Source organism: Sphaerodactylus townsendi, linkage group LG01 (genome assembly GCF_021028975.2).
Source record: "Sphaerodactylus townsendi isolate TG3544 linkage group LG01, MPM_Stown_v2.3, whole genome shotgun sequence".
NCBI lineage: Eukaryota > Metazoa > Chordata > Lepidosauria > Squamata > Sphaerodactylidae > Sphaerodactylus > Sphaerodactylus townsendi.
The window spans coordinates 38,308,562-38,321,939 of NC_059425.1; the positions used below are offsets into that span (position 1 = coordinate 38,308,562).

At 42.2% G+C, this 13,378-nt stretch overlaps 1 protein-coding gene across 1 annotated transcript in view; it reads left to right on the forward strand.

Annotated features, from left to right (window-relative positions):
- Positions 1 to 13,378, forward strand: part of EFEMP1 (EGF containing fibulin extracellular matrix protein 1) — a 61,446-nt gene that overhangs the window by 8,713 nt on the left and 39,355 nt on the right. Inside the window, exons 2-4 of the mRNA XM_048518228.1 lie at positions 1,424 to 1,514; positions 5,909 to 5,957; positions 6,416 to 6,670. Of these exons, the coding sequence (XP_048374185.1) occupies positions 1,428 to 1,514; positions 5,909 to 5,957; positions 6,416 to 6,670 (391 nt within the window). The 5' untranslated portion in view covers positions 1,424 to 1,427. The remainder of the gene's footprint in view (positions 1 to 1,423; positions 1,515 to 5,908; positions 5,958 to 6,415; positions 6,671 to 13,378) is intronic.

Below are 13,378 nucleotides of genomic sequence, written 5' to 3' on the forward strand. Positions count from 1 at the left end.
AGAAGAACTATGCCATGCTACCTGAGTTCCTTTGCAGAAGGCTAGGTTGAAAATATAATTAACATAGGTTAAAATGGGAGGATGAATTCTGGGAAGCGGCATTAAAAAAAAAAAAGCTTGATGGCAGAGTCAGGATTTGAATCTGGCTATTCCAGATCCTAGCCCAGCATTCTTACCATTACATTATAGCATGCAGTTTCATTAACTTAAAAACATGCAGTGTTTTGAATTGATTTTATACAACATGGACTTTTAACAGGCACTCCCAATGGTTATCTGTCAGGGGGATGCTATCTAGTGATTGAGATGCATTCCTAGAGCCATGTAATTGCTTAAAATGACAAATTGCTGCTGCTTTAAGATACATGTAACCAGCCTGCTATATGTATCCACTGCCGTCTGTGCATTCTTTCCTTGATCTTTGCTTTATGGCTTCACATGCTTGTAGACAACTAGGCATCCCCTGGCCCTCTTGACCCATGGGAACAATGTTGCATTCATTATCTCATGGGACAGGAAGCCAGGTGGCTTTCTTTATGCTAACTGCTGGTGACCTTAGGCTGCCTTAGCTCCAAATTTCCCCAAATTTTGGGGAAAATGGAAGGGGGGCTTGCTCGAGGCATAAAGGGGACTGTGAATACCAGCTTCGTCAGAACTGGCTTTACCAGTGTGGTGCTTTATCAGTGTGGTGCCTACTCAATAATTGCTACTGATCAATAATTCAGAGTCCAAGCCTTTCACGGCCAGATTCAACTGGTTGTTGTGGGTTTTCCGGGCTATGAGGCCGTGGTCTGGTAGATCTTGTTCCTAACATTTTGCCTGCATCTGTGGCTGGTATCTTCAGAGGTGTATCGCAGATAGAAGTCTGGACACAGTGTATAGCAGACTTCTCTCTGTGATACACTTCTGAAGATGCCAGCCACAGATGCAGGTGAAACGTTAGGAACAAGATCTACCAGACCACGGTCACACAGCCTGGAAAACCCACAACTACCAATTCAGAGTCTGTTTATTGGCTTAGGGGTCACCTATCTTAGGGGTCCACTATTGGCATAGGGGTCCACTATCTTACTATATGACTGAGCAGCATGTTCCCAACAACGAACCAGAAAAGGCGAGGGCTGTTGGGAAGTGTAGTCCTTGGCCATCCAGGAGGGTCCACAGATTCCAGTTCCTTCTGGAGGGGCAAAAACTACACTTCCCAGCAGCCCTTGTAGGAAGCCATACTCCCCTCCTCCCCCCATGCTGTGCTTCTCTGTGTGGGGGGCGGGATCTGAGAAATGAGAGTCTGTTTGCAAAGTTAGGGGAGCTTGTCTGTGTGACAGATAAAAGAATAGAAAGTGGCTTCTGCTGAGACAGCTGTTTTGTTTAACGCATGTAAGAACTTTTGTTTAAAAAGTATGTTTTTCTCCTTCCTTTTAAGATTCATGATGCTGGTGTTCACGTTCCTTCTTTCTGCTTTGATGGTTACTACAGTACACTCACAAGAAACAGAAGAAACAATCACATACACGGTAAAGTTTAATATTAAAGAGAGATCAATATTGTATGTGAGACAGTTTGTTTAAAAAATTGGAATCCAGTACAGTAGCCAAAAGCGATTAGTGGCTCCTTTGACGGAGTTTAGCAGAGCCTTGAAAGGGTAGCATCAGGACTGTGAAACTCCCTCCCAGAAGAGGCTGCCACAATCACCCCCTCACAGTTCTTAGGCCTGGTCTAGACATGCAGCCAAATATGGTGGGAGAGTATTAAGGTGAAAGAATAGATTGTACCACTTCAGATTATTTGTTTATTTAATTCCATTTTTATCCCACTCCTTTCCTGGTAATCAGAGCTTGGGGTGATTAACAGTCTAAATACAAAACATAATAAAAAATACACTGGGATCTACAGGGGAGGAATTCTATTTTTCAGTTTTTAAACAAAATGCTTCCTTATACATAGAAAACTACCCACACCCTGTGGGAGGCTACTTTGGATCCTTTAAATGTGGCCACATCTGCTACCGAAAGTGGCACAGTTCTGAACTCCTCTACTTCACCAGGTCTTAGAAGGGTTGTTTAAAAGGCTTTGTTCCTTCCAGTCTTCTTTAAAAAAATGTAGATGCCTTTATTGGGTGGGATAACAAGGTATATGCCTTAAATTAATTCTTATTCTGCTTAGATCCCTCCCATTACATATTTATTTTGCTTATTATTATATTTTTATCCTGCCCTTCCTGGCTAAAGCCAGGGTCAGGGAGAACAGCAGCATAAAAGAGTTTACCTAGACCTCTCACTAGGAAGCCTCTCGTGGTGCTACCTACTCCTGACTTCAGATTCCTTCCAAGACACACCCACCCCTTTCTGTAATGCCTTCAGCACAACCCCTTAATTTTCATCCCTGGTTTAATGAGATCTATGCACAGATTTGACAAATTCCTTCCAAGAGGAATTATTTGAAGAAGAACCTACATTTTTAGAAAGTGAAGTGAGAGAGATACTGAGAGCAATTGTGAGAAACACATTATCGGGGCAGAAGGAATATTAATAGAGCTATTCTAAGTCACAGAAATGGAGTCCATCAGAAGCTTCATAAGAATTTGCCAACAAATATGGGAAACAGAACAATGGCCCACAGATTGGAAACATTCCAGTTCCCAAAAAAGGAGACATCAAAGACTGCAGCAACTATCGGGCCACTAAGTTCTCAAGTGAGTAAAGTGATTCTCAAAATCTTACAACAAAAAGTAAAATGAGAAATGCCTGGTATTCAAGATGGATTTGGAAGAGGCACTAGAGATTGCATTGCAAATTTACGTTGGTTACTGGAGCATAAAAAATAATTTCAGAAGAAAACCAACTGGTGTTTTATACAGCAAATTACAGCAAAGCTTTTGACTATGTGGATCATGAAAACCTATTACTAGTTTTTAAAGGAAATGAGTGTGCCACAGCATCTGATTGTTTTGATGTACAACCTATACTATGATAAGAAGCTACAGTTAGGACAGAAGGTGGAGAAACTGAATGGTTTCCAATTGGTAAAGATATGAAACAAAGATGTATTTTATCTTCCTATCTTTTTAATCTCTATGCCAAATATATAGAGAAAACTGGATTGGATTTAGATGAAGGTAGAATGAAAAGTGTGGGGAGGAAGATTAACTATTTGAGAGGTACCAGTGATATCACATTACTGGCAGAAAATAGCAAAGACTTGAAATGACCAATGCTGAAAGTTAAAGTAGAAAGTGCCAAAGCAGGACTACAGCTGAACATCAAGAAGTCACAAAGAATAACTACTGGAGAAAAACTCAATTTTACGGTGGACAATGAGGAAATTAAAATTGTTCAAGACTTGCTATTCTTTTGTTCCATCATCAAACAAAAGGAGACTGGCTGCAACCAAGACATTAAGGAGATTGAGGGCCTTTCCCCACTTACCGTAAGCCCCGCGCTACTTGAGGAGAGTAGCGCGGGGTTCCTCCTCCCTCCCCACGGCAGGGGTGGCCACAGCGCAGCCGCCCCGACGCTGCCACTGTCGCGCCCCCTTAGCGCGCGGCATCCCAGGCACTCTTCCGAACGGCGCCTTTTGACGACCCCGCACAGAGCGCAGGGTCATGGGGACGCCTGGGCGCGCGCCTGGGATGCCGCGCGCTGCATAGGGGGGATGGAAGGGAGTGGGGAAAGGCCCTGAGATTAGAAAGGGCAGCCATGAAGGAGCTAGAAAAAATTCTTAAATCTGTGGTGACATTATGAGAAGACAGAAGTCACTGGAAAAGACAATAATGCTAGGAAAGTTTGAAGACAGCAGGAAAAAGGAAAGACCCAATATGGATTGACTCTGTAAAGGAAGCCATAGCACTCAGTTTGCAACATCTGAGCAAGGCTGTTAATAGAACATTTTGGAGGATATTGATTTTTAGGTTTGCCATGAGTTAAAAGCAACTTAATGCAGTTAACACCCACACAAGTACATGTACTTTTTTTTGTTTTGCCTATTAGCCTTGTCTCGTCTTCCACCTCTTCTCCTCCAGCTATTTATATCCCCCATTATTTCCATGTGGGTTGTAATTACCTTGGGTCAGGGAACTTTCCTCTTGCATATGTTACCCTATAAATTGTCACATTTGGTGATAGGGATAACAGAATAAATAAGTAGCTATTCTTCAGGGTTCAGTTCAAGTTCTATTAAAAACTGCAAAGAATGCCCCGTTCCCCTCCTCCGGAGTTTTGTAACAAAAGAAAGATCTGGTTCATTGAAAGGCATTTTGCTGGTCATCCACAGCCGTGCAGTCCCATTGAAGTTAATGGGATTTCTCCAGCATAAGTCATCTGTGAACTAAGACCTGCTCCCCTCTGGTGTCATTAATTGTGCATGACTTCTGTTGTGCATTAAGCAGGCATTGGGGAGATTTAGTATGTTTGCTGTGTTCCTTTGGGCTTGGGGGTTTCTTTTCATAACTACAGTAACTCCAGTTGTGTTAACTCAGAATGCTGTCATTCCTTCGGAGACCTGGAATTATAATGTAATTAGCTGTCCTCTTGCCCCCTTGTTACACTTGAGGCCTGTTTGCCTCCAGCTTGTTTCTGGATTTGGCAGATTGTGAGCATCACCTGTGAATAAATGGGAGAGGGGGAGTTTTTAGTTTCTACTCATGATTTAAGCTTCATGAGTAACAAGGCTGTTTAAAAACAACCACAACCCCAATTGATTGAGCAACAACTGTCAGCAGGCTGGGGCAGATCTATAGTTGGTGCAAGCTGCTCAGATGCCTACCAGGTTACAGCAGGGGTGAACTTGACTCACGATGACAACCTGATTTATTGACTTGAGCCTTTCTTTCCATAGTGCTGTGAGAACTTTGCATTTAGCACAGCTCACTCACACATGCCTGTATCGTAGGGTCAGTTCAATCCACCAAAGCTTTAAATGGGTACCAAATGCTGTTCCCTGGCAAAGTGAACAACTAGCTTATCATTGAGATCCACACTGGGCAGGGAGGGGGGGAATTGCAAACCTGCCAAAATTTGAATATCCACTTGATAAGCAGATTGCAAGAGCTGGCCCTACCTTGTAGATTGCTTCTGGTTTTGGGCACCGTAAATAGGCAGCAGTTTAACAGTTATTTAACTAAACATTGTGTTAGAGACAAGGAGATGCCACTTGGATTTTCTGCCTGAGGCTACTGCTGCTCCGGCACTTTGTCTGTTGCTTAACTGTACAAACCGCTGAAATAGAATTCTTGCATTCTCCCTCTTGTTTAAAAAGAAAAAAATCCCTTCACATTGAATGTTAGTATGACCAGCCAAAAACTAGTCTAGGAATCTATACCCAAACATTTGTATTGAGTAGCTGTCCACCATAAAATTCCAAAGGACTTCATAGAAATACAACTTCAAAGATGTAATTGTTGTGAAACCATGACAGTTCCTCCAGCCTGGAACTGGTTTAAACTTCATTTGGCCTCACTCAGTAATTGCCATCATCAGTGATCTTAGTTGGAGAGTGTGGGAGGCAGGAGGAATTTTATGAATTACTAAAATTATGCTGGATGCTATTTCATGAAAAAGATCAGCTTTGAAAAAAATCACTGAACTATCTTAGGCATGGTCTCCAGGAAACATGACGGAAGGTTTAGAGCAGCGTGACCAGCAAGGTTGGACAGAATCCCAATAATCAAGGATGATTGATAGGCTCACCAACCAAGATCCAGATTTGGTTAGCACTCAGAAGATAAAGCAGCAGGAGTAAATTAACAATCGGGATGCATTCTCACTGGAGGGAGAAGCAGATCTCTTACCCAGGGCCCTCCAAAACCTGGAAGATGGCCCTACATAGTAGCAATGAGACTGATGTAGTATTTGAAAATGTATTTATTAATTAGTTTGTTTGCTGTTTTATCATTTTTCTGTTTTATGTGCAGCAATGTACAGATGGTTATGAATGGGATCCCATCATGCAGAGATGCAAAGGTAATGCCAACAATTGCAAGTTGCTCATTGAGATATTCATGTTAGCTTGAAGTACTGAGAATCTCAGCTTGCTTTAACAATAATATAAATTTAGAATTGAATAGTTATAATGATATATAATGTTTAAAAACTAAAATTTTGTGCAGCTATAACCTCTTATTTATCATTTACCCCTTTTTATCATTTATATGCCATAATATTGTCTGTCAACTCCACATTATTTTTCCAAGAAAGAATAAACGATGGGCAGTTCCAGAGCACATCCATTAGATCTGCCGTGTATACCAGTCACTTCTTTTTAAAATAGATCTGACAATAAGATTCGCAGAACTACCCAGCATGCTTGCCACAACAAAAATGCAGTTTTCAAAAAAGATCACAGCAAGATCACGGATATGCACAGCATGCCTAGAGTGATCCGTTTCTGATGCCCATCTTCATGTTGTTGCTAACCACAGATATCGATGAATGTGAAATTGTGCCTGATGCATGTAAAGGTGGGATGAAGTGTGTTAACCACTATGGAGGGTACCTCTGCCTGCCTAGAACCGCTCAGATCATTGTAAATAATGGTCAACAAGAAGCTGCCCCAGAATCTACCAGCAACCGAAATGGTAATCCCATCAGTCGGCGGACTCCTGCAGATGCTCGGCCAGCTTCTAATATACAGTGTGCAGCAGGGTATCAAGCAAGTGATCATAATGTTTGCCAAGGTAAGGAAGTCATCCTATGCTGAATTTTGAATCTTTCTGTAAAATTACTGAAAATGTGCTTTTGGCTATGACATCAGTTGGTTTAGGGAACACAAAGTAGCATAAGTGACAGATAATGAAGTGATAGTTTTGAGTAAAGGTGATTAGGTTGCATGGCAGTGCAGCCAATGTATCTTATTCATTATCAAATTAATTCCACGAAGGCAGCCTTCAATGGGTGGCGTCTGTTACAGTTATCGTAGAACATCACCACTTCTTTAGAACTTATTATAATTATGGTTTGATTCTGTTTTTTCTGTCCTGTTAATTCTTATCTATTAAATAGTTTAAAACTTCAAAAATATCACTATGGCCGTTTCTGCACGGGCAGAATATGGCGGCCTGGGGACGGCAAAAACGCCGTCCCCAGGCCGCCATTCGCACAGGGGGCGCAGCTGCATCGCAGCCGCGCCGCCCTCGTGCCGCCCGCTCGTCCCCATGCCGGCATTTTCCCAGAGCGCTGGGAAGCGCTCTTGTTGGGGAAATGCCGGCTGGAAGCTGCTGCCGTGCGAACGGCAGCGGCTTCCCGGCGCTTCCCCCCCCCCTCGCTTCCCTTACCTGCTCTCCGGCCCTCCGGCGCATCGCCGGGGCCTGGGGACACGCCCCCCTGCTCTGCGACCCGGAAGCAGGCGCACAGGGCAGGGGAGGCGTGTCCCCAGGCCCCAGCGACGCGCCGGAGGGCCGGAGAGCAGGTAAGGCGACCGAGCAGGTAAGGCGACCGGCCAGCGGCGCCATCTCCCCAGTTCTTTCTGGGACCGTCCGTGCGGATGGTCCCAGCGTCGTCGGGTCGGTGTCGAGTACGCCGACCCGGCTGCTTCCGCATTCGTGCGGAAACGGCCTATGAAATCATTTGGCAGGAGACTAAAGATAGACCATAAACGAGTACTTACTGAGGCAGTTTATAACCAAGTTATGGAATTTGATGCTGCAGGATGTTGAGATGACCACTGACTTAGATGACTTCAAAAGAAGATTATTCTAATTTCGTGGTGGCGAACCTTTGGCACTCCAGATGTTATAGACTACAATTCCCATCAGCCCCTGCCAGCATGGCCAATTGGCCATGCTGGCAGGGGCTGATGGGAATTGTAGTCCATAACATCTGGAGTGCCAAAGGTTCGCCACCACTGTTCTAATTCATGGAGGATAGATCTGTCAGTGACAATTAGACATAAAAGTTAAATGGAAAATCCATGTTCATAGGCAAAATGCCTCTCAGTACTGTATGAGGGCAACAGCAGAGAAAAGCTGTTGGATTCATGCCTTTTTTGTGAACTTCCTGAAGGCATAAGAAAAGTTATGCTGGATCTCACCAAGGCTCATCAGGTCCAGCATTCTGTTCACACAGTGGCCAATTTGGTGCTTCTAGGAAGCCCCACAAGCATCTGGTTGGCCATTAATGGAAGCAGGATATTGCTTTGCAAAGTTCTTTCAACTAGGTTCTTCTAATGACATCAGACAGAAAGATAAAAATTGACATACAATAAAACATCACAAATAGATCCCATGCTGCAGACAGAATGAAAGGTGGAACCTGAGTCCACAGAGATTGAAGACCACTGCTGTAGAATGACCAGCATTGAGCTGTGAGCTGAAATGAATGTGAGCTGAAATGTGCAATAGTATTGTCATGTGAAATAGTATTGTCATGTATGTTTAAACTAACTTCAGTATTACATTTTCATGAGCAAATATTTAGTTTGCATACCAGAGATTATATAACCGAGTGCCATTGTTCTGTGAAAATATGCATCAGACTTTTTTTTAGCTCTTGTGCAGCTGCACCAGTTGCAAAATATGTGCTGTCAAGTTACAGGCACTGGCTGCTGCTCCATTGCTGCTGCATCTCGATCCTCATTCTGTGGAGGAATTAGATGCCCTGCAGCCGATTGCCAGCAATAGGCTGCTACTATTTCATTCTGCTTCTCTGCTGTGAGACAGTTCCATCCCCAGCAGCAGTTAAAGGACATCTGTAATTGCTGTTTTGCAAATAAAAGTTGTAATCCTAAAGACACTTTTCTGAGAATAAACTCCACTGAATAACATGGGACTTACTCCTGAGTAGAACTGCTTAGGATTGCTCTCAAAAAAAGGAATCCTTGTGCTCCTTGAGAGCCAGTGTGGTGTAGTGGTTAACAGCAGATGCACTCTGAAGAACCGGGTTTGATTCCCTCCTCCTCCTCCTCCTCTTCTTCCTCTTCTTCCTCTTCTTCCTCCTCTTCTTCCTCTTCTTCTTCTTCTTGTGTTTGTCTTGATGCCTACCCTATATAATTATCATCATTTATTATCAAATGTGTTATGTGACATGCACTCCATTCTACATTAATTAATCAAGTCTTTAAGGCAAATGTTCGAGTTTAATGGGAATCGGGGTGTTTTGGCAGTTGGTTTCTCAGATAAAGATTTTGTGCAATATGTGTCAATTTTGATTGCGGAAACAGAGTCACAAGAGCATCTATTGATGGTAACTTAATTTGAGAGAAGGATTTGTTTGTCGGTACAGGAGATTGGCACTGCCTCAGTCAGTATTGGGAAAGGAACTACAGCTGTTTAATACAGCTTTAATACAGCTTGTCTTAATTATAGCCACTTAACCACTATTTAATATAATTAAATGGAGAGGGGTTTTTGCTTGAAGCCAGAGAATGAAAATAACGAATAGCCCAAGTTTTGGAAGATTGATTTGATGACGTGTGCTTGGATCCCCCATTGGCTTGTCTCAGGCTTTTCCTGCACAAGTTGTTTACAACTTATATTGCTGCCAAATGAGGGGTTTTTTGGAAATGTTTTCCATTCATTTTTCCTCCATTGTTTTTCCCAAGCACTTTTACTGCAGTTTTTTCCTATCCTTTCTGAGCCAGCTTTCTTTAAGCGCGCAATCATGTTGAAACGGCCTTTATTTCTCTGCCCCACCAAACACTTTGCCCTTATCTACATCCCTGTATAGTCCCAATCTCCCCTTCAGCCATTTTCCCTCTCCTCCATTTTCAAAAGGATTTTAAAAAATACTTTCTCTAATTGTATTAGCAATGTAATGTTTGGGCACAGACCCAAGGCAGGTCAATTGTATCAGCTTTGTCAATTTCATCTTGAATTATCAATATAATGTTAAGGTAAAGATACACTGTGTCCCCAGTTAGGAGCAAGTGAAATTGCTAAAGAAAGCTGCTTTTGCACAAGAAAATTGACAAGGGATTGCCACAGTAACAATCACGTATTACTTTAGCTTAAAGTGACCAGATTTTTCCTATTAAAAAGTGGGGGGCGCGCACGCACGCGTACCCGCAGCAGCACACTGCCTTTTGCGGCGGCGCTCCCCAGTCAGGAGGAAAGCGCCCCAGAAGGCACTGCGGCTGCCGCGGTGCCTTCTGGGGCGCTTCCCTGTTTCCTGACTGGGGAGCGCCGCTGCAAAAGGCAGTGTGCTGCTGCGGGCCATTGTCCCTAATCAGGACAATGGCATAAGCCCGGCAGGACGTGGAACACTCTACGCAAAAGCATGAGTGTCCCACGAAAATCGGGACGGATGGTCACCGTACTTTAGCTATAATTTGGTGGGGGGAAAAGGTTCTTTGTGTGCAGGGGAAGGCTATGTGTTTCTATTTCTTCAGGTAATGGTGCCTGCTCCAGTAATGTCTTTGGGATTCCATTTTGTGCAAACAACTGGCCCTTACACAGGTCCTGTATAGTTGCCCAACCTCCCCTTTAACCATTGTCTCTTCCCCGCCTCCTCTGTTTTTAATTTTTTTAAAAAATTAAAATGTAAAAAAATCCTCTTTGTCATATTGAACTAGCAGTGTAATGTTGAGGCAGAAATATAAACAAGCTTGTTCAATTGGACCAGCTTTGTCAATTTTATATAGAACTAGCAATGTAATGTTAGAATAGAGAGTAATTTTGGAATGGAGGTGATGGTAGCAGTGATGGAATGCGGACACACTGGGGCAGTAGAAACGAGTACTAGGAGTAATCACTGCATGTGATCAGGGATTGCTGCAGTAATGATTATGTGTTATTGCAGACCAAATTTGGTTAGAAAATGAGGGGGGGGTAAGCTGTTTCTGTTCCTTCGGGCAATGGCGCCTGCTGCAGGAGTTGTTTTGGCTTCCATTTTGAGTTGCTAGTTCTCCACAGAAAAAATGGAGGCTGAGACATTTTCAAATTTTTGCTTCAAATTGTAACTGCACAGTAATGCTGCCCCTTCTGCACCTGTGCAAAAGAGCATTGTTCTTCTTTGTAATGGATGACATCCCACCACCATTGGAATAATACATTTTCAGCCATAGTATGTGGCATAAATGCAACTGAAAAGGCAAGGAGGGGAGAGAATCCAAAAGGATGGGGGAAAGAAGACGTTTCCAAGATACAAGGTTTGACCACTGGGAAAAGCTGTATTCAAAAAGGCCTTTGACAAGTGTTTATGAATCAAAAGAGGAATTTGGCTTGAAGTCTTTTCTTTCACAAAAACTATATACTCTAAGAGAACAGATGTTAAAGTAAACTGTTTATACAAACAATAAAATGGGAAACAGCCTCAAGAGTTTACAGCAGTGTTGCAAGCCCTTTTCCTGATTGTGCAAATTAAAAAAAACATTGCTAATATCTTGGGAATTTTGGCCTGGGGTGGTGGATATATACTCATATGAATGTTGTTCGTTAAACTAGCTTTCTTTGAAACAATGTCAAACTTGATCTTGTGGGGTCAGATCCAAAGAACCAGAGAGAGTCCCATAGCTCAGTGAGAGAGCACATGCTTTGCACAGAGAACATCTAAGAGACAGGCCTTGAAATCTTCAGTTAAAGGGATCTCTGGCAAGATTGGGAAAGACCTCAACTCCAGAACCCTTCAGGTTTGCAAGCTAGTAGGGTAGACCATTCTAAACTAGAAAAGATTTGACAGTATAAGTCAGGTTATATTGATTTTATAAAGTGCAGAGAATCAGAGAATATGTTCAACCCAAGCAAAAAGATTAGACGGTCTTTTTTCTTGTTGCCCTTCACAAGTCTGAGAGTCTTGTGTTTTTCCCTAAAGAATCCTGGGAGTTGTAATTTGGTAAACGTGATTAGAATTTTGTTAAAAACCGCTGACTTGATCCCTTCTTAACTCTGCAATCATTCCCAGGATAAAGGGAATAACTGCTACATTATACTAAAGCCACCTTGTAATACAAATTAAAAGCCTGTATTTACAGACACTCATTCACATTACAAATGCCTGCCTTCTACATCCAGTTCTAGACAACCAATGATCACACGTTCAGTTGGATCAGTCATTGTTTGTGAAAGCTATGTCTCTACAGTATGTACAATGCTTTTTTGAACATGCTACTTAGATTTACAAAATCCCAGTTTCTGTCATAGATTCTTCCCACTAAGGTCACAGTTCGGGCTGCCAGTCTCCAGGTGGTAGCTAGACATGTCCTGCTATTACAATTGATCTCTAGGAGACAGAGATCAGTTCACCTGGAGAAAATGGCCATTTTAGGAGGTGAATGTGGCATTATATTCAATTGATGTCTCTCCTCTTCCCAAGCCCCACCCTCCTCAGGCTCCACCCCCAAAACCCAGAAGTGGTAAACATAACTGCAATTGTCTTTTTCCCCTAAACATGCTAACAAAATTCATTAAAACTATTAAAGTTATCCGTGATGCCTGGTTTTACATCAGCTGCTTATAAATAGTATACAAGAGCCAAAGTGGGGTAGTATTTTAAGTGGGTCTGTGGGTGCCATGGTGGGTGCCTACACCTTTTCTGGCACTTACCAAGTATTTTTTGGAAGTGAACTGGGTCAGGTATCACTTTTGCCCAGCAAGGCTCTGACTGCTTACACTGTTTCTTTTTGTGGAAATGCAGCGTTAAAGTACAGATCACAAGAATTTTTTTTAAAAAAGCAGTAAAACCCAAGCAGTGCAGTAAAATATCGATTAAAATCAGTCATGGAAAATAATTTTCTGATGTTGAAAAAGTATAATGTATGTACCTTCCTAATGTGTTTGAGGAAATTCTATAAACAGAATAAAACACATTTTAAGAAATTCTTTCCAGTTGACACCAACCTGATGTCTGATTGAACACATTCCTACTGACGAAGATGTTTCTCCAAATATCCTGGTTCCAAGCCATTTTGACCTGAAACAAGAAGTACAGAATTGCTGTACTGAGTGTATTGCAGTGGCGAAAACAGTTTATGAACAATAGTCATACTTTACAACTCCACTGTGTATTGACTTAATTGCTGTTAAAAGAACATAGTTTATAGGATAAACGGCAACAGGCTATCCAGGGAATATTCAATATATACATGTAATCACATGTGAGCATATTTTCTTATTCTTTTAATTGAACATGTCATCCAGCTTCTTTTGATTGCCTACAGATGTGATATTTTCATTCTAAATCCTGAGAAAGCTATATTCTGTTTTCCCTCTTTAACTGTTTTGTGGGGTTATAATATTTTCCCATTAAAACAATTTTGTGCTCAGAGTACCTCTAAGAGAGATCCTGTTGAATTGCAAAGGAGTTGCAGTTCTAATAATAATGCTGAATCTCTTTCTTTTGACACAGTGCATTCTACAGGGTGAAGATATATAGACATACTCAGGGGAAAACAGGAACAATGAGACTTATTCTCATATTTTGTATGATTCCAGGCTCCCACAGTGGATTCCTAG